This window comes from Equus caballus, chromosome 11, assembly GCF_041296265.1.
Source record: "Equus caballus isolate H_3958 breed thoroughbred chromosome 11, TB-T2T, whole genome shotgun sequence".
Classification (NCBI taxonomy): domain Eukaryota; kingdom Metazoa; phylum Chordata; class Mammalia; order Perissodactyla; family Equidae; genus Equus; species Equus caballus.
In genome coordinates, this window is record NC_091694.1 from 21,860,638 (window position 1) to 21,881,222 (window position 20,585).

General features: G+C 38.9%; 1 protein-coding gene across 2 annotated transcripts; it reads left to right on the forward strand.

The window, feature by feature from the left end:
• The first annotated feature begins 10,812 nt into the window (after positions 1 to 10,812).
• On the forward strand, positions 10,813 to 20,124 carry KRT10A (keratin 10A). 2 transcript variants are annotated; one of them, XM_005597422.4, is made up of 8 exons: positions 10,813 to 16,269; positions 17,078 to 17,160; positions 17,527 to 17,683; positions 17,776 to 17,937; positions 18,032 to 18,157; positions 18,489 to 18,706; positions 19,086 to 19,435; positions 19,771 to 20,124. In XM_005597422.4, exons 1-8 carry the CDS (start codon positions 15,658 to 15,660, stop codon positions 19,875 to 19,877), a joined length of 1,815 nt encoding a protein of 604 aa, XP_005597479.3. In that variant the 5' UTR covers positions 10,813 to 15,657; the 3' UTR covers positions 19,878 to 20,124.
• The last annotated feature ends 461 nt before the right edge of the window (positions 20,125 to 20,585 follow it).

Sequence of the window (20,585 nt, forward strand, 5' to 3'; positions counted from 1 at the left end):
GAGCACCCCAGTTCTGTTTATCTTCCAAACCCTGTTCTCCTGCCTTCCTTTGATTCTAGAAGTCTTTGATATTCTTCCAGTAAATTCCCTTGTTTAATGCAATGAATCTATTTCTGAATGCGATAATTAGCTACACACACTGTGAAGCCTACCTGGGTCTTCCTGGAACAGTTGCTCAACTCCATTCTCCATTTACTCCACCCTTTATGCCTAACTCTACCATTCCACACTGGTAAGCCTCTGTTCTATACCTAGCACTATGCTAAGTGTCAAGAAAGAAACATGAATTATATGTGGTCTTTACCTTCAAAGAACTTACACTTTGATAAGCATTATTAACCTTTATTTCATGGCATTGAAATTATTCATTTTCCTATTAACCTCCTGGAAGGTAAGGATTTTGTACAAGTCCTACCATACAGTATAGTCCAAGCAAGTAACAACTGGCACACTTGAATCAGAAAAAATCAAGGAGAGTTTACTCAAAGGACTATTTGCAAAGGTGTGGGCATGGTGTAGGGAAACCAGCAGGAGTAGCTATTATCACCCCCGTGCTCAAAGGGACAAAGGAAAGTGACTCAGAAAAGGAAAATCATATCAAAAGGGTCACCTTGAGAGGAGTGCAGCTTTTAATGAAAGGCCACACCCAACCTGTAGAGGAGGCCGGGGGAATAAACACCCCAAACTCATTCTCCTCCCTCTCAATTTTCTGATTGGATCCTCAGTGAGCAAACATAATGAAAGGCAGAGGGCAGCTATCATCCTGGAGCAGAGAGCAAGATGGAAAGAGGTGGAAAGTGGATCTGGAGGGGCAAATGGCTTTTTAGGGTTAACACTCAAAACACATTTGTTGAATTAGATTATTATTTCTACATGTATGCAGACAATTTCTAGTTTCTCTTTACTCGTTTTTGTTAGTTCTCAAGTAGCTATATTAGTATTTTCATTGACGGTTTTCCTGATACATGCAAGTTCTGGGGTTTTTTTAAAGATTGATACCTGAGCTAACATCTGTTGCCAATCTTCTTCTTCTTCTTCTTCTTCTTCTTCTTCTTCTTCTTCTTCTTTCTTCTTCTTTCTTCTTCTTCTTCTTCTTCTTCCTTCTTCTTCTTCTTCTTCCTTCTTCTTCTTCTTCTTCCTTCTTCTTCTTCTTCCTTCTTCTTCTTCTTCTTCCTTCTTCTTCTTCTTCTGCCCAAAGCCCCCCAGTAAATAGTTATGAGTGCCTCTAGTTGTGCTATGGGGGACACCACCTCAACATGGCTTGATGAGCGGCACCATGTCCAAACCCAGGATCCGAACCAGTGAAAGCCTGGGCTGCCGAAGCTGAGTGCGCTAACTTACCCACTCAGCCAGGGGACCGGCCCCAATGCATGCAAGTTTAATTCTCTTCTTCCTCTCTGCTGCAGAAATATATACACTAACATTAAAAAGACAATTGTGCTGAATCTAACTTCCCAATAATCAGTGTCTCCTCTTGAAACTCTGATGAAAGCTGAGATTCTTCTGCCTTTCCTTTCGTCTTCACCCCCTCCATCCTGTGCACCTAAGGTAACAAAATCACAGGGAACTGACACAGAAAAGGAAGAGCAATCCTCATGCTGTGGGGATGGACTGCAGTAGACTGAGGTAGAGATCATGGCACAAGGGATTGGGGTGGGACAGAGCTTCCACTTGCAGGGATTTTGAACTCTTAGCATAAACTGAGAGATAAGAAAGGAAGAAGTGTCAGAAAGAAAGTCTGAAGAAGAAGAGACTTCCTGAAATTCAGAGCAGAGTCCAGGACAGAACTCTGAGAGACTGGATATGGAGCAGCACAAGATCTGTGTATAGAATAAGAAGTAAGAAAATTTGTGCCTTCTCTTCAGTCTACTCCCCCACACACATTCTAAAAGATTAAAATACATTTTTGTTTAAGGCTGCCCTTTTAAGGGAGCAACTGTGATTTCAACAGACTTCAGCCCAAAATAACCTCTCTTCTCCTTACCAAGAACTGAAATTCCTACCACAAAGAACAATCCCTCATTTCATAATTGAAGAAAAAACTCAAAATGCAAATGCTCTATGTGTCCAGAACAGCACAGAGTGAATAAGGCTATATTTCTATTAGTGTCAGTGAACAATATCTTATCTTATCTTATCCTTACACAGAAAAAAAGGAGTTAAAACACAAGAAGAGCCCATGGCTTCAGATGAAGAGCAGAGAGATTTCAACCTAGAGAAGAAAGGGTGAAGAAAGAAGAGAGTAGAGATGCCAAAGACAAACTTTAACAACTCCACCATTTTTTCCAAAGACAACTCTGTCCAGTTGGGGATATGTGTAGATATCTAGAATCAATGCCTACTCAGATGTTGAGCTTAGGAGGAACTTGGGTCAAGAGGCATGCATAACAACTGTCAAAAATCGAGGGTCCACAAGGTCCCAAGAGTCCCTGGTATATACGAGGCATTCAATAAATACACCTTGAGTGAATGTGTGATATAATTAGGGTTATGAGTTTTAGAGACCACTATGGGTTAAAGTGGAGGAACAGAAGAGAAAAGAGAGAAAAGGAGAGAACCAGCATTTATTGAGTGCCTACTATGTGCCAAGCACTATTACTTGTTTCATTTATTTCCTCATCTTTTGGAAGTTATACAGATGAAGAAACTGAGCCTCAAAGAAGGTAAGTGATATCCACGCTGGAAAACTGTAAGCCAGGACCCAAAATCGATCTGTTTAACTCCCAAGTGTATGCACTACTCCACACAGACTCCCTGGAAAGGGACTAGTAGTTGGCTTGAAAACTTATATGGAAGAAGCTGGCCTCAAGAGCATGAGAATGATATGAATACATAGGGTCAAAAGGAAACAAAGATTTTATGTTAGAGGAGTGCCTGCAGGGTTTCAAAAAATGATCATTCATCATGGTTCAAAAGACAAAGTCATGAAATAACGGTCTTCTCTGCTTTTACTGTTCACACATAGTTTTCTATCATATACAACCAACACCCCAAAGAGGCACCACTTGAGCATATGGGGTTCATCAATCACTAAACTAAGGGGTAGAGAGATTAAATTGACCAAAAAACCTATTCTTTTAAAAGCTATTTTTGAAATGTTTGATTCACATTAACCAAACTTAACAAGCAATTATTACAATATTATAATATCGTTCTTTCATATTATTAAACACCCCAACATATAAAGATCTTGTTTAAAACACTTTAATTACAACAGATAACAGTCTTGGGCCGGCTACCTGAAAACTCCTGGCTCTTTGAAATCAAACATGTAGCATATGAATCTCAAATCACAGGTCAGAGACTCATTTTTATAGAACTGCAGAATGTGTTCAGTACTGTATTTGAAAATGAGAGAATCTTGTTCTTTTCCTGGCCAAAGAACAGAGGGCAGATTTTCATTCTTTTTGTGACTTTAATACTACTGTACCTACCATTATTCAACATTGACGATGTGCTAGGCACTGTGCTAAGCACTTCTGTGCATATTAACTCATTTAATCCTCACAATATTCCCATTTTAATGAAGCATTAACTAGGGTTTAGAGAAGAAACATGCCCAAGGTGACAGTTATAAGTGGCAGAGGAGCAATTTGAACCCAGGTCTTTACACTCTGGAGCTATGCTCTTTAACCTCCCCTTTGTGGGATGTTTTATTACAACTTGATGAGGAGAGTCCCATTATTCTCTAAGTTGTGTTTGTTCTTCTAATTGTGCTTTATTTAAATACCGCAGTAAAGTTGCCCTTCACCCAGAGTGTTGAGGTTGGTAGCATTGTCCTGAGAAGTCTTGGATGAGTTGACTCTGAACAAGATTGACATAGCATTGCAAATGGGAAGCCTGATGGAGGAGCTGACTTAGCTCAAAAAGAATCATAAAGAGGGGCCGGCCCAGTGGTATAGTGGTTAAGTTCACAGGTTCTGCTTCAGCGTTCTCAAGTTTCAGCGTTCAGCATCCTCAGATTTGCAGGTTTGTATCCTGGGTGCAGACCCACACACCACTCATCAAGCAAAGCTGTGGTGGCACCCTACATACAAAATAGAGGAAGATTGGCACAGATGTTAGCTCAGGGACAATTTTCCTCAAGCAAAAAGAGGAGGATTGGCAGCAGATGCTATCTCTGGGTCAATCTTCCTCACCAAAAAACATAAAGAATCATGAAGAGTTAGGAATTGCATGAAACGTTAATCAAAAGTTTCAGTATGTCAGCACTTGTGAAGATACAATGGTGGTGGATGTCATTATGAGACACTCATTTCGTAAAGCACAGGTGAAATAACACAGACTGTCAAGTCAACGTCTATCAGGTTTCTCACACCTCTCTCCCTCTGCCTAGCCCTCTGGTCTCAGTGATGGCCCACAGGGGTCTGGGTCATGAGAGAGGGTCTTGCTAAACTTGATGCTTTCTAAGATCAGCATCAACAGTAATGCTGTGCCAGAAAGGACACCCAACTGGAAGTGAATATGAAAACTAAGGGTGGGCAGTGCTGAGTGGTGGGAATATAGTATTTCTTACATTATTATTTGCATCTTTCTGAATCTTAATTCTTGGTGCTTTTTCATATTTTGCAGCTGTCTCAAGATTTTAAGAAAGTATGCTGGATTAAGAGTCAAAGCCTCAGATTCAGATTCATGCTTTGTTCATCGTGACTTTGAGGAGTTGTTACTCCTGAGTCTCAAGTTTTTGCTAATTAAAGAATAACAATGCCCTTTTCTCCACCTCCCAGCAAAACTCACCTCTCAGGGTGACAGTAAAGATCAAATCAATCACCCATATGAAAACATTTTGTAAAATATAAAAATATTATCTTATATTATATTGGTCCTGAATATTTTTGTAGCAGGGCTACCAGATAAAATACAGGACACCCAGCCAGACTGGAATTTCAGATAAACAATAAATATTTCAGCACAGATTTTTCCCAAACATTGCATTGGACCTATTTATACTAAAAAAGTATTCATTGTCTATCTGAAATTCAAATTTAATTGGGCATCCTGCATTCACATTTGCTAAATCTAGCAACTCTATTTTGTAATCTCCCAGAAATTTTTTAAAATCTTGAAGATGATTTCTAAAATCTACGTTTCCAGTTTTATCTTTTTAATCTTTTTAAATTATCATATTCCAGATACAAAAACCAAGTAACCTGTGACATTTTAAACTATTTTCTTTTGGATCAGGAAATGAAGGGCGACAGCGATAAGGCACCGCATGTTGAAGTTAATGGAGAAATCAAGATGGTCTGGAAGTGCAGCCGACTGCCCTGCTGACCGAGATGAGGGGCACTACGACGGCGTGGCGGAACAAAGCCACAGAAGGGGTGAGTCTTCCTTCAATGAAAAGGTAAACCTATCACCACCCAAAATCATCCAACATCAAGCAGAGCTCATGAAAGCTGGTACAAAGTGTTTATATTTTTCTTCCACTCTAACGCTTCAAAGTAAAGAACTGAATGGGCAAGTACTGGCTTCTGCTGACAAGACAAGTACCAACAGGACCAAGATGGCTGAGCTGCCACAAACTCTCCTGACACTGGAATTAAAGCTTGAGGCCCAACAATCTCTCGTAAGAATGTTGCAACACGTTATTTTCAAAGCCCACAGTTACATGACTGGTCACAGATTTCTCAAACCATTTTATGCCTCCATAGAATAATGTCTGCACTGTAAAAATTAAAAGCAACTCTATTTAAGGTTAAGAAATAGAGGAACAGCAAATTAGATAAGAGAGAAAGACACAATGTGAAGAGTAAATAAACTTAGAACAGTTTCTTTAAATTTACAAATTAAGTTCTGTCTGGCAGTAATTTAGATTATGTCATTCTGTTGTGTTTTTCTACATTGCAATTTTTAATGAATTGTCTTTTCACTCTTATTTTCCATTGCTTCAGAAACAATCCTTTGAATCTAGTTTGAAAGAAACTGAAAGTGACTATTGTGCTCAACTTTCACAAATGCAAGAAATAATTAGCAATCTGGGGGTTAAAGTTCAGCAAATCAGGACTCAAGTAGACAGCCAGAACAGTGACGGGGACAAGCTCTGGGTGTGAAGGTTTAACTGGTAAATAGGATTGAAAAGTACCATAAACTAACGAAGGGAAAGTCTGGGTAAGTGATAAAATGAACAATCCACTAAAACCCTAGCCCTTCTATTAAATATTCAGTTCTTAAATTGATTGTGCATACTACTCCAACCTAGGATATCCGGCCAAGTAGCATTTGTCATAAAATAATTTCCCACTGTAAGTGACTCACCCCTAACTCAGTCAAATCCACTATCCTCAAAACATCCCCATCACAAAGTGTTTGCAGAACATCTCTGAAAATAACATTTTTAAATCAGCTAAATAAAAAGGAACGTTCTTCAAATCTGCTTACCTTAAAAATCCCATTTAGTTCATTTCTAAGGAGGAAATGCAAGCCTATCCTAAAACAGTCCTGCTGTAATAAAAAAGTTCCATCCTCACCACTGTCATTTAGATTTCGGGGGCAGTCTTTGAAAACACAAAGTTTAATTAAATATTTGGCAATGAAAAGTAGTGGATAAGAGTGTGGGATCTAGAAAAGACAGATCTGGTTTCAGTTCTGGCTCAGCTACCAACTTATTAGCTGTATTACCCTGTGCACTGTGTACAACCGCTCTAAGCTTCAGTTTCCTCCTCTGTAAAAAGGGTCTAATAATCGCACCCCTTACGGAGTTGTTAAGTGGGTTGCATGAGAAAATATACATAAAGCCTTTAACATAGGATCCAGCACAGAGTAAGTGTTAAATAAATGTTAGTGATTAAATGTGGTGAAAGTTCTTGCTAGTCTTAATATTCTTGTGCTTAGACTAACTTGATGGCTATCAGTGTGATGGATTGTTACAATAGTTACTCCAATATACACTGTGGGATCCTCATCCTTGGCTAGTTGGTTAAAAATAGAAAAAGCAATTCTACCAGGTCATATTTAGATTGTAGCATTTATATTCTAGATGTCAAGAAAAAAAAAAACATCTCACAGTTCTGTAAATATCCACTCACATATCTAAGCTTTAGGACTCGAAAATTCTAACTTCAGCCCCACATTTCAACCAAAATAATCCATCTGGGAAATATTTGTGAGAGACACCAAAACAAAGTTTGATAGCTTTTGAATTATGGAAATTGGAAAATCGCAAAGCAACAGAACCCCTTCATGTCATAGTTTACTATTGAACTAATTCAGATATATACCATGTGTTCAAGACTTAGAGTAAAAACCTGATAAAAAGCAATTTATCTCCATAATGGGTGTTAGCTCAGTCTGGAAAAGCCAGTATTATAAAAGGATTAACACTGCAATTATACATGGTGGCTAATTGCTCTGATTTGTTATTTTATGATCTGTCTGGAGCTGAGGACGATCCTGCCAATAGTTAGGAATCTCCAGAAACCCAAGCAAGAGGGACCCTCAAAAAGTTAGGGCCGAGTCCAGCCTGGGTACAGACAAGATATACAAGTCTGACTTCATCAAGAGCAGGAACTCTTGCCCCATTAATTCTTTTTCCTTTCAAATTAGTCTGTTTTTTCCATCACAAAAGTCATGATAAGGAAGGCTTGTCCAGTTGGAGAGAGAAAATAAAATCACTTACGTTCCTGGTAATTTTCAAAGTCACAAGACTGGAAAATACAACTCCTGATCACTACAGGAGAGATTTAAGAGTTACTCATTGTGTTAAAACAAAGCTTTGAAGATAGATAGATCTGTGTTCAAATCCCAGCTTTTTTAAAATTATTTTTTCAAATTACTTTTGAATATATATTCTGAAAATATTTTGAAATATATTTATTTCAAATTATTTTTGAATAATTTTGGGCAAGCTACTTCATTTCTAAGTTAAAATAAAAGCCGCCTCATACAGTTGCTGCCAGGATTTGATGACACAAAAATTCAGGTCAAGTGCTTAGCAAGGCCCTGGAACATAGAAAAGTTATAAGCTCTATAAACTCTAATTATCTGAGGATTAACTTTGCAAATCTTACTTGCATATTTATTTAATAGGTTTAATCCCAGAAACTAAAAGTTCTTTGCGTGTTATCAATCTTCAGACTTGTGGAGGGAGGTTACAGAATGGTTATGGTAAATTTTTTCCATGGCTATTGTGTGCTACATTTAAATAATTATTTAATTCTATTCCTTACCATTCTCACCACCAAAAACAAAGGTGGTTTGGACAAGGAGCTATTCTCAATTTGTTATGAAACTGACAAGTTGTTTGATTTTTTTTTTAAATCGACTATTTTAAAAATCTCTAAACAATAAAATTAAGAGATTAACTTCATAAGATTTTTCTTTTAAATTTAACCACTTTACATCTCTTCATTTAAAATGACTGCACTGGGGGATTACTGCTTTCATTATATACTTTAACCTCTCTGTGTACCATTTCTAGCCCAAAATTTTCTCTATTCTTTTTAGACTTGCCCAGACTCTCTAAGTAAAAGTTAACAAGACCTGGTAATAAAATTATTTTCTCTCATTACCAGCCATCTTTGAGATGATCGATTCTGATAACCACAACTGAACCAAAAGGAATTGTCTTGCATTTATGAATGGGGGTAGGGGGGGAACAGCCACTGAATTTTTGACAATGTCCAGTTTCAATATCTTAAAGTTGGAGTCTGCAGAGCTTGGTTGGCTGGTTTGGTACTTTCAGCTTTACTACTTTTTATGAAAACTAAAAGAGATATTATGTTTCTATTTTCTGTTCTGTGTCAGTAAATTCCCCTCCTGATGTGGGTAATTCAGAGTGAGCAATTGTCTTTAACAGAATGAAGTTAACTTGATCAAAAGAAAGAAACCTATGACATGTTAATGAAACAAAAGCTAAGTCATGTTACATTTAATCTTTAAATTATACCACGCTCATCAGCTAGCTAACCAGAAAACCAGCTAAAATAGTCAATTCTAATTTAAAAAATTGAAATTTTAGAAATACAGATATATTTTACCAGTTTACTAATATCAAGATCATCTCAACAGATCCAAGACCAAAAAGGGGACCTTTAATGAAGAGGAAAAAGTGAGGGTTAAAGTGTCTTCTTAACGTATATAAAGTATATATACATATATTCTAAGGTATATTTCTTTATATATTTTAAGATATCTTAAAATTCCCATGCAGAATCTTGGATTTCTTATCATTCTTACACAATATTCTCACGTCTAAAAGTATTACAACTTGCTTTACAGCAAAATTAAATTAGTCTTCTTCGAGAAGCCTTTGTTTAAATTTGAACTTGCACCATTGCCAAAACATATGGAAGAAGAGTTTAGAGAACAAAATAAAGGCAAAGACGGGGCTGGCCCCGTGGCCGAGTGGTTAAGTTCGCGCGCTCCGCTGCAGGCAGCCCAGTGTTTCGTTGGTTCGAATCCTGGGCGCGGACATGGCACTGCTCATCAAACCACGCTGAGGCAGCGTCCCACATGCCACAACTAGAAGAACCCACAACGAAGAATATACAACTATGTACCGGGGGGCTTTGGGGAGAAAAAGGAAATAATAAAATCTTAAAAAAAAAAATAAAGGCAAAGAAAAGACAGTGGATAAAGGCATGGAGATGACATGAAAACATTCAGAGAACGAGTATCTACCAAGTACAGAAGAGTATAAGGCACTCTCCTTTCTCTAAAGGAAATTAAATGTCTTATCTCATTGGGGAAAATAACAAAATAGTACACTATAAAATTCTAGTTTGTACACAAAGGAAATGAAAAGAAAGAGACAGTAATAACTAGACTAACAGTGAGGAACCTCATAAAGGAGATGGCGTTTCAGCCAGAGCTTGGAGTTGAGGTAGAATGACTGGAATAAGCAGCAAAGTGGAGGAAGGAGGCTCCAAACCAAGAGCAACAAAGGCCTTCAAATGGAATAAAGCATAGTGTCTTAGTCAAGATTAGAAAGAAAGTCTTGCTTATAACTGAAGGATATTTTTAAGGAAACGTCAACACATTTTTTTCATTGGATCAGGGATGATGATGATGATGATTATACGTATTTTAATATTTACTATTATTATTATTATCCATATTGTATAGGGTATAAAATGAGACACAGAAAGGCTGAGTGTCTTGCCCGAGGCCACATAATTACTTTACGAGGAATGCAGCATTCCTTCCACTCCACCAGCCTCACTCACCCACCACAGGGAGCATGAAGTTGGACAGACAAGACAGGGCAAGGTTATGGAAAAGATTTCATCCATCCACCAGAGAAACCCATTGTAGGTGCTTGACTATGTTGATGAAGTGATGACAACACTTTTTCAAAAACATTAATCTTCCAGCGCTAAATAGAATAGCTCCTAAGTGACATAGCATTGAGCCAAGAAAACCGCTTCAGAAGCTGGTGATGCAACCTATGAGAGTAGTGGTGAAAGTCTAGAGTAGGGTAGTTCCAGTGGGACTAGACAAAAAGAAACAAATATATGACATAACAAAAGAAACAGTGACAAAATTGGTGACTTGGTAGATGTAGGAGATAAAGAAAAGAATAAAGTTTAAAATGAAAGCAAGTATCATTCAGAGAAAAACAGATGGCAGGGTTTACCATAAAGTTATCAAGAAAATCCCTGTCCCCGTCCCTTCTCTCCTGCCCAGCCGTCTTCTCCTCACTAGCCCTTTCCGTCCTCTAACCCTTTCCTTTCACTCACATACATTTTGCTGGCCTGTGGTGGGTTAGACAGTGGGTTAGGCTCTGAGAAACAGAGATCACAGTAAGAGTAATAACAATAACAAAAGACATTTATTAATAAGCACTCATTCTATATATGCCAGGCATTGTTCTAAATGGTTTATATTTATTAATGCATTCAACTCCCTCTACAACTCTATATAGTAAGCAAAATTATTATTAGTACTTTAGAGATAAGGAAACTGAGACAAAGACACCAGCAAGTGGAGGGGCCTGGATTGTAACCCAAAGAATCTGATTCCCGTATCCACCCACTTAACCACTCTGCTACACTACACTGGAAAGCCTTCATGTTTTCACATTTTTGTGACTTCCATCACAATGCAGTCCCAGAAGTTTTAGAAAACTTCTGTAATATAGCAGTGTCTGCAGATTTCAAAGCCCTGCATTTTAGAAGTTTGCCAAGGAGAAGACATGGACTTTTCAATATCGTAGTTGTCCTAATTGCTCAGCTGTCTAGGAGGTGAGTACCACATCTATCACACTGTGGTACAACTTTCCACTTGGCTTTGACTCCATGGGTGGTAATCACAAAGGCACACTCAGCAATCTCACAAAGTCACAGAACATTCATGCAAAAAATGTCTAATTCATAAACTTTATGCCATAAACAATAGAAACCACTAAATCTTTAGCTCATCAACTTTGCTATCTTGAGACATAACCTGCGTTAACAGATTCATCTTTCTGCAACTACCTAAATTATTCTGTATATATCAATTTCTCAGAGAAATAAACTTGCAAATAGAATTTTCACCTAGAAACTTCAAAAAAGGATTTTACTTGAAGCAAAATAAGGAAGTAAAAGGAAAGATCCAAATCCCAACAGGGACACAAGTTGATAACAAAGCTGAACCAACAACATGCTTCCAGAGCCAAATTAACTCCATGAAAATAGCACCTAGACTCATCCTAACCATGACCCTAAATCCAAAAGAAATTACTGAAGAAATTGATAAACTGGACTACACTAAACATGAAAATCAAATACCATAAGCAAAGTCATCAATTCCAATATTGGGTATATACTGTGGATTGCCATACCACAAGTTGACTAAACCTGCCCTCCAGAAGGATACCATTGGGACCTAATTGCCAAATCAACGGTCTTTCTTCAATCTCCTTTCTCCTTCATCTCGCTCTGGAGACCACCCCACCTTATCTGGGTTCTCTTCTCTCGTAGCTTCCATGATCCTTCTTCCCTCTTCCACACTTCCAGGTGCCCTCCTTCTTACCAGGATTTGCTGGCTCTTCTTCCCAGCACCTAAAGTGGCCATCGCCAAAAGTTCAGCTTTAGACCTTCTGCTCATTTCTTTCTAAATTCCTTCCCTTAGAGATCCTAAATATCCTGAAGTCTGCTGCTCTCACATCTCTCCTGAACTGTAGCCCTGTGATTCTAACTGCTCAAAAACAGTTTTACATGAATATCCTGGTACTACTCCAACGTCACATATTAAACCAAACTAATCTTCTCCTCAAAACTTGACACAGCTACTCTTTCATTGTGCCCTCACACATCTCACACACATGCACGAGTGAGCACACACACAAACACACTCACATCAGACTGTTCAAACCTCTCTCTGCATCCCTCAAAACCCTGTCCATGCCTCAAATGTAGCCCAGACTACCCTGTACTGGATTACAATCTCTGACTCATGGGTATGTTTATTTGCCTCTCCAAGTAAATTTTAAACTCCTTGAGAGGCAGGAATTACATCTTAGTCATCTATGTATCCCCAGGAAATATTGCAGGCACTCAACAAAATCTGTTAAGAGAAATTAATAAATACAGATGATCTGTTCCAGCCAAACTTGTCCATTCAGAGTCTCCACCTGCTTGGCATTTTCACAGTCCCCACTTCCCCACTTCTCTGCTGCTGCACACCTGGAAAAATCCTACTCATCCTTCACAAGACTCAGCTTAAATTCCACCTGCACCATGAAACTTGGGCAGGTGACCCTATTCCAACAAGACTCCTTGCTCATCAGTCTTACAGCAGCAGCTCAGTGTCATGAAAATAGCATCATCTTTGAAGCTAATGGGCCTGAATCAAAACCAGGCTCTAGCATAAACCAGCTGTCTTACTCTGGGAAAATTCTTAAAGCTTTCTAAAGCTTAATTTCTTTAAGCTATAAAATGAGGTAAATAATACCTGTCACAGGGAATTGGGGGGAAGATTAAAGGAGAATAAACCAACTAGAACATAGTAGATGTTCAGGAAATGTTAACTCCTTCTCCCCACCCCACCTCCCTCCCACTTCATTTCCCATTTGCACAGCATAGCACTTAAGTTGACAGCTTATGTTCAGAATCCTCAAGTACTGTAACAACTGGTGAGATCCTTAAGGACAGGAGCTGAATCTTGTTCATCTTTCTACCTTCTAAACGCCTATCAATGTGCCTTAAAGAGAGACAAAATAAAAATGGAAAACAAAGAAATTATAGTTTCACTGGAATATGGCAATCAAGTGTAAATGGTGCCAAGACTAGAAGCGACAATTGTAGATTTTCATCCAATTTAGCTGTAGAATTATTCCATGGCACCTCTGTAATGTCACTCACGCCAAAGGCTGATTTCAATAAATGACAGTGAAAATAAAAACAAATCACTTTCTAGAGTATACAAGTTAATAAGTAATCTTTGATAATAACATCAAAGGTAGCTTAAATGAAATGTGACAGTCAGTATTAGAAGAGTCTCTATACACGTATTTGTTCTCTTGTACTTTTATGCAAATGTTTCCTCTCGCATATTCTTTGAGTTGATATGACCGTAATAGATCTCTTCATACCGTTTGTTAACTAAGTGAAACTAGAGGGAAATTTTTATATTTTCCCACCAGGAGAAGAAATTAAAGGCTAATACTAAAGCAAATCTGGTACGATCAAGATCCAAAATTTGCAACAATTACGGGTAAAACCTATCAAAATCTCTCTTTAATTAAAACTTTTCTTTCCAAACGCTTTCATTAATATCAAGGCTTCAACATGCTCTCTGAACTTAGTATAATCTTGTATTTTCCTTTCCTGATTATCATAGCCTTTCTTTACTGCATGTTATCTTCATCAAGGATCAATTCCCATGGTTGGGTTTCGTTTTTCTCTCAACTACCGCCCCAGTTGCATGTGCTAACAAGTTGGAGAAGCTGTCATTTGTTGGGTAGTAAGCTCCACTCTGACAATCAACTCTTCATTAATGCTCCCAACCACATTCCGTTTCCCTGCAGAACCTATTTCTACAGTTTTCATAAACTGGAATGTGCAGCTACAAACTGAATTTGAAAAGCAATTCCTCATAGAAGAGTGCCTGCCAAATACCCTTTCAATATTTTCATGCTTCCAAGTACTTTTTGTTTTTGTTTTGTTTTTTCCCATGTGGAGAAGTTTATGATAAGAAATAGAGGCATTCAGTTCTATCACACCAAATCCACCAGAACACATACATATATATTGGTAGAGTAAGAAAAAGCAAAACACCGGGCATCAAAGACCAAGTTTCCAAGCTCAGTTCAACCACCTACTATATCTCTTTGGGCAAAATCATAACCTCTCTCAGCTTCAACTACCTCCTCTATAAACTACAGATAATAACAACCAGCCATATCTCAGCAGCTTGTTTCAGAGATTATAAAATCACAGCATCACAAATAGCACTGTAGAATTGTAAAATGCATGTATATACGTATATATATGTATAAACATATATACATATGTACATATATATGTATATATGTATTTTTGAACAATATAAATGTCTTAGCCTGTGAACAGATATAAAACAATTTTATGTCATGTTGTAAGGTCCCAATTAAATACTGCACATATGTATATATAAAGTGTTATACCAAATTCTATATCCAAATATATCACAGTATATACAGAGAAATTTTTTTGAGAAAAAGAATGCAGCTTGGAAACATATGTTCACAGTCTAGGTCATAATTTTTGGAGTAAGTATTATGGTCTAATTTGGATGTTTATTCTTGCAAACAAATTTTTACTCAAAATCACATTTAAATTCTCCCTTTTCTATCAAAGTTAGTATAAAGAACCTACTAGAGGTTAGTTCTTCATATCTGGGGCCAAGAATTTCTGCATTATGCTCTTCAAATAAGCCTTGAGTACAATGAATTTAAAGGTCAAAAAGATTCCAAGAGAACTTCATGAGTTTAGATTTTTTTTATGTTAAAAAGAATAGGATCATTAAATTAAAGGTTCCTAAATAATTCCTCACTTCCAATTTCCCAGGCAAAATATCAATATACTTTCATTCTCCAAATAAATTAAAAGATTCCCTATAAACATACGCACATATACTTCTTAAATTGTGCCCTTATGGCTTTAATATTTTATGTGTGGCAACTTTTAAACACTAATTAAATTGTTTAGCATATGTTTTGTATTTTCATTTTGGCAGCTTACAGTTTTGTACAAGATCCTTATTATAGCATGATTCTGGAAGGCTTCATGCTAATTCTTGTTCCAATTAATTGAAACTGTTTAAAATATACATTTTTTAAATAAACATCTTATTTTAACTATAATTTTGTAGCTAAAATTCTTTTTCCAAATTTTGAGAACATTCTGTGCTACCTACATAGTGCTGAGAAAAGACAGGATTTTAAGAGTTGCCCAATGGTCTTCAAAAGATGAAAAAACATAATGAAACATACACTCACCTGAACTACACCCATTTTCAATTTCAACATAGCAAACCTCCTGTTTGTTCCTAGGGCAAATTCAAAACCATACCTATTGGAATTGGTGATTACTGAAGAAAATTTATGCAATCATAAGCCAAAGATGCTAAACTGGCAAAAAGAAAATCATGCAAGCAAGCAAACTCCAACACACACGGGACACACCCTGTCAGTATATAAAGGCTTGTCACTGTCCTTGGTAGCAGGCACTCTCTGGGCTAAACAGCATCACCATGTCTGTTCGATACAGCTCACGCAAGCAATACTCTTCCTCCCGCAGTGGAGGCGGAGGAGGAGGGGGATCATCTCTCAGAATTTCAAGCAGCAAAGGCTCCCTTGGTGGAGGTTTTAGCTCAGGGGGGTTCAGTGGTGGCTCTTTTAGCCGTGGCAGCTCTGGTGGAGGCTGCTTTGGTGGCTCATCGGGAGGCTATGGAGGAGGATCAGGAGGAGGTTTTGGTGGAGGCAGCTTTGGTGGAGGCTATGGAAGCAGCAGCTTAGGTGGGGGCTTCGGAGGAGGCAGCTTTGGAGGAGGCAGCTTTGGAGGAGGCAGCTTCGGAGGAGGCAGCTTCGGAGGAGGCAGCTTCGTTGGGGGCGGCTTTGGAGGAGGCTTCGGTGGTGGATTTGGAGGAGATGGCGGCCTTCTTTCTGGAAATGAAAAAGTAACCATGCAGAATCTGAACGACCGCCTGGCTTCCTACTTGGACAAAGTTAGGGCTCTGGAAGAATCAAACTATGAGCTGGAAGGCAAAATCAAGGAGTGGTATGAAAAGCATGGCAACGCAGGCCAGCGGGAGCCTCGTGACTACAGCAAATACTACCAAATCATTGAAGATCTTAAAAATCAGGTAAGGGGCATTTTGAAAATCCAACTTTAGGCCTATTTCTCATCAATGTAATCCAGGCGGATGAACTTAAATTGAGCACAGTATAGCTATTCACTGTGTTTGCCTATCTTACTTTATTGCTTCCAAAAATAACCAAGTCTCATCAAAGATATTTGTGAGGCTATGGTCATTGCAATCTTCATCCAACGAGTGTGTTCTTTCGCTTATAGGATGGCAGATTACTGAGAAGGTTTTAGGGCTCAATGAGTGTATAATGAGTCTATAGTTAAAATACACTAGATATTTCAAATATAGTAACTGAAAGAATTATGAAATGAACCAGAACAAAATTTATTCAGATTGATAACAAAAAAATACTCATTGCAAGAAACATGAATTCTCTAGTATGCAAATGGGGTATTGCTTGGCTCTAGCGAATTTGTGAATTGCACCTACTGTGTGCCCGCTCAGAGTGTATTCATTCAGAAGATATATTTATGACAAGTTAAAGCAAAAACACGTACAAGTCAGTCAAAAGTTCGCTGAAATACAGAGAAATCACAAAGTATAAACGGGGGGACACACTAGCTGGAACACATCTATATAAGGCCAGTTAGTTTTCAGAAAGGGATGACACGGAAATCAAAGAGTATAGAAACTTCAAGAGAACAAATAACTCAAGTTTCAGTATATGGGTAAGTCTGTCATATTTCATATTTTGATAAATGCCTCCCAGATTTTCCAAGAGAACAACATAAAAACGCAGTTCAACTATGCATGCCTCTATAAAAGCCAGATCTGTATCTAATTTCTTTGCCTCTCTCTCCAGATCATCAATCTAACCAATGATAATGCCAATGTGGTGCTTCAGATCGACAACGCCAGGCTGGCAGCTGACGACTTCAGGCTGAAGTAAGCTAAGCGAATGTGGTACAATATTGTCCCAACAGATACAGACCTTGTTCTTAACAATGACTTTGCATGCCCACAATAGCATTTACATTTTCCTGAATTCATTCAAAGTCAAACACTATTGGAGTCATCAGAGAAATCCTCCATTTCAATGCTACCTTTTGGGCAATATTAAAAGAAGAAAATGCATTTTAAAGTAACCACTAAGCTTCTTTGCATTAAACCACTAACATCCCCATGTGAAATTGTATATGATAAATGTTGCCATGATGGGAAATCAACTCTATACTTACTTTTTAAACAGTCTCTACCTGGGTACGCCTCCAGTATAAGTTATAGCCAGTATTTGGATCATGCTTGTTTCAGGTATGAGAATGAGCTGGCCCTGCGCCAGAGCGTGGAGGCCGACATCAATGGCCTGCGCAGGGTGCTGGACGAGCTGACCTTGACCAAGGCTGACCTAGAGATGCAGATTGAGAGCCTGACTGAAGAGCTCGCCTACCTGAAGAAGAACCATGAGGAGGTGACACAGAAAGTTATACTTTCCCTAGCCAAAACAAAAAGGGCTCATTGTAATCACAGTGCAGTTATTAAATCTTTCTGATCCTCAAACAGGAAATGAGAGACCTCCAAAACGTGTCCACTGGTGACGTGAATGTGGAAATGAATGCTGCCCCAGGTGTTGATCTGACCGAACTTCTGAATAACATGAGAAATCAGTATGAACAACTTGCTGAACAGAACCGCAAAGACGCTGAGGCCTGGTTCAATGAAAAGGTCATGCATCTTCCTTCCTACTGAAGCCAATGGAGGTTCGGTTTGGTTATCATGTCCGATTTTCTTCATCTTTCCCCTGTTTTTAATACTCTAGAGCCAGGAACTGACTACAGAAATCAACAGTAACATCGAACAAATGTCCAGCCATAAATCTGAGATTACTGAATTGAGACGCACTGTTCAAGGTCTGGAGATTGAACTACAGTCCCAATTGGCCCTGGTATGTTAAGAACTGTCTTATAAAATGACTTCGATTTTCTCCTACAAAGTTTCATGCTCACATGAGAATATGCAACCCAACACAAAACAAAACGCAGAGTTGGGCTAAGAAAGTAGAAATAAAATTGGAGTTCTTTGTTAACCGGAGAAAAGCATTATTGGCATTGATCTAAAAGTGCTGAAATTGAAATGTTGCCATTAAGCAAAAAAACACATTCTATTCATTTTCTTTATTCTTCTACATGATGTCGTATTAAATTATTGAAAAGCCTCACTGCACTCAACTGAACAAGGAGGTCGCTAAGCCACAATATATTCTCTCCTTTTTTCAGAAACAATCTCTGGAAGCCTCCTTGGCAGAAACGGAAGGCCGCTACTGTGTACAGCTCTCACAGATCCAGGCTCAGATCTCCTCTCTGGAGGAACAACTACAGCAGATTCGAGCAGAAACCGAGTGCCAGAATGCTGAGTACCAACAACTCCTGGATATTAAGATCAGACTGGAGAATGAAATTCAAACCTACCGCAGCCTGCTAGAAGGAGAGGGAAGGTAAATGACAAAAGTGTTTAAAGGATCCCCACTGCTTAGATGCAATATTCCAAATTGCAAGGCTTCTCCAAAACCCGAGGAAGTGCCACAGGATGGGAGAAAGAGGGGAGAAGGGAGGAGGCAGAGCACAGGAAAAGGCCGATGCGACCAGTCTCAACTTCCCACGAATTTGGCCCGAGAACGATCCTTAGGGTTGTGCATACTATACAGAATTGTTTTTAGAGAATTTTTTTAAGAATGGATTTCTAAATTCATAGTTGGCAAGGCTGTCTTTTCTCCCAACAACGTTTTGCTTATTTTCTAAAGCAACAATAATCTGGAAAGCGACCGACTGTCGCCCAACGTTAGAGTTAACCGATGTCACACTTACCCCCGGTAGTTCCCGCGGCGGCGGGCGCGCCTATGGCGGAAGTTCCGGCGGCGGCTATGGAGGAAGTTCCGGCGGCGGCTATGGCGGAAGTTCCGGCGGGGGCTACGGAGGCGGTTCCGGCGGCGGCTACGGCGGCGGAAGCTCCAGCGGCGGCGGCTACGGCGGCGGAAGCTCCAGCGGCGGCGGACACGGCGGCAGTTCCGGGGGCGGCCAGGGCGGCGGTTCCAGCGGAGGTCTCGGCGGCAGTTCCGGCGGCGGCTACGGTGGCAGCAGTTCCAGCGGAGGCCACAAGTCCTCGTCTTCCGGGTCCGCTGGCGAGTCCTCATCTAAGGGACCAAGGTCAGCAGAAACTAGCTGGGGTAATCAGAACTAGTTTTGACTTTCTGTGATGGTTTTGTTGCTTTTTCAGCTCTAGAGCAGTTTAAGAAAATTAAACTCTTACAGAAGTTTCCCGCTTGCATGTTTTAATGAGCTGTACTCTTAGACCAATCTGGAAGGGAAAATGGCGTGGTCGAAAATGCTGTAGATTAAACATTGCTGAGGGTTTTTGGTTTTTTAAAGCAAAATTAAAAAAATGAAGTTTCTTTTTTGAAATTTAGTGTATTTTTCTTTTAGAAATTTGCTTGTTAATTAGTAAGGACCCCCACAAATTGCTTGGGTTGAATTCTCGTTTTCTTTTGGGATTTGCATACAGATACTAAGAAAGCCAGTGTAATCAAGACAATTATTGAAGAGGTGGCACCTGACGGTAGAGTCCTTTCATCTATGGTTGAATCAGAAACCAAGAAACACTACTATTAAACCGCATCAAGAGGAAAGAGTCTCCCTTCACACAGGCCATTATGTACAGAATCATGAGAAACATCTTCTCCAGGAAAACGCTTCAATCTTAATGGTCTAGAAAATAAGGTGTCTAAAAGGTGTTTTGCGGTTTCTATATTTCTTCTTTTCACTTTGCCAGAAAGTGTTCTTTAATGGAAAAAAAAAAACCCCTTTCTATGCTCATTTACTAATGACTTTCAATAAACTTTCGTACTGATGCAAACTATCCAATTTGGTCAGAATTCTTTATTTAAATTAGATGTTTCTAACCTTCAATATTAGTACACTATAGCATTTGAAGATTGGTTACCTAGAAATTCTAAGACAGAACGATTGTCTCTATGGTTCCTGTGAGTAAATGTTTTCATCTTGCGGGTGTGTTGGACCAACGTCAGTAATCTCACTGAGTAAAATGTCCGTCAGTCCCCAGTCTTAGTCTTTCTTAAAGATACACAGAATGTGGAAAGCTCCCAGTTCTCTGGCTTTGAATTTCTTTGATCCCGGAAATTCGGAAATAGCTCAAATAGGACCCCCAAAATAAAGTTAATTGGAAATTTCACATTTTCTCCTCACTTGACTTCTCACATTTATCTGCCCTTATTTTCTCCCCATTACTATATTACTTCTGCCCATATCACCCCAACAGAATTGTCTGTGTTTATCAGATGAACAGGAGAAGCACTGTTG

What these genes read in the sequence shown, in the direction of transcription:
- KRT10A (XM_005597422.4), top strand. Translation starts at nt 15,658, where the DNA reads ATGTCTGTTCGATACAGCTCACGCAAGCAATACTCTTCCTCCCGCAGT. An exon ending in TTGAAGATCTTAAAAATCAG is followed by an intron (nt 16,270 to 17,077) that starts GTAAGGGGCATT and finishes CTCTCTCTCCAG; the next exon opens with ATCATCAATCTAACCAATGA. An exon ending in CTGCTAGAAGGAGAGGGAAG is followed by an intron (nt 18,707 to 19,085) that starts GTAAATGACAAA and finishes TACCCCCGGTAG; the next exon opens with TTCCCGCGGCGGCGGGCGCG.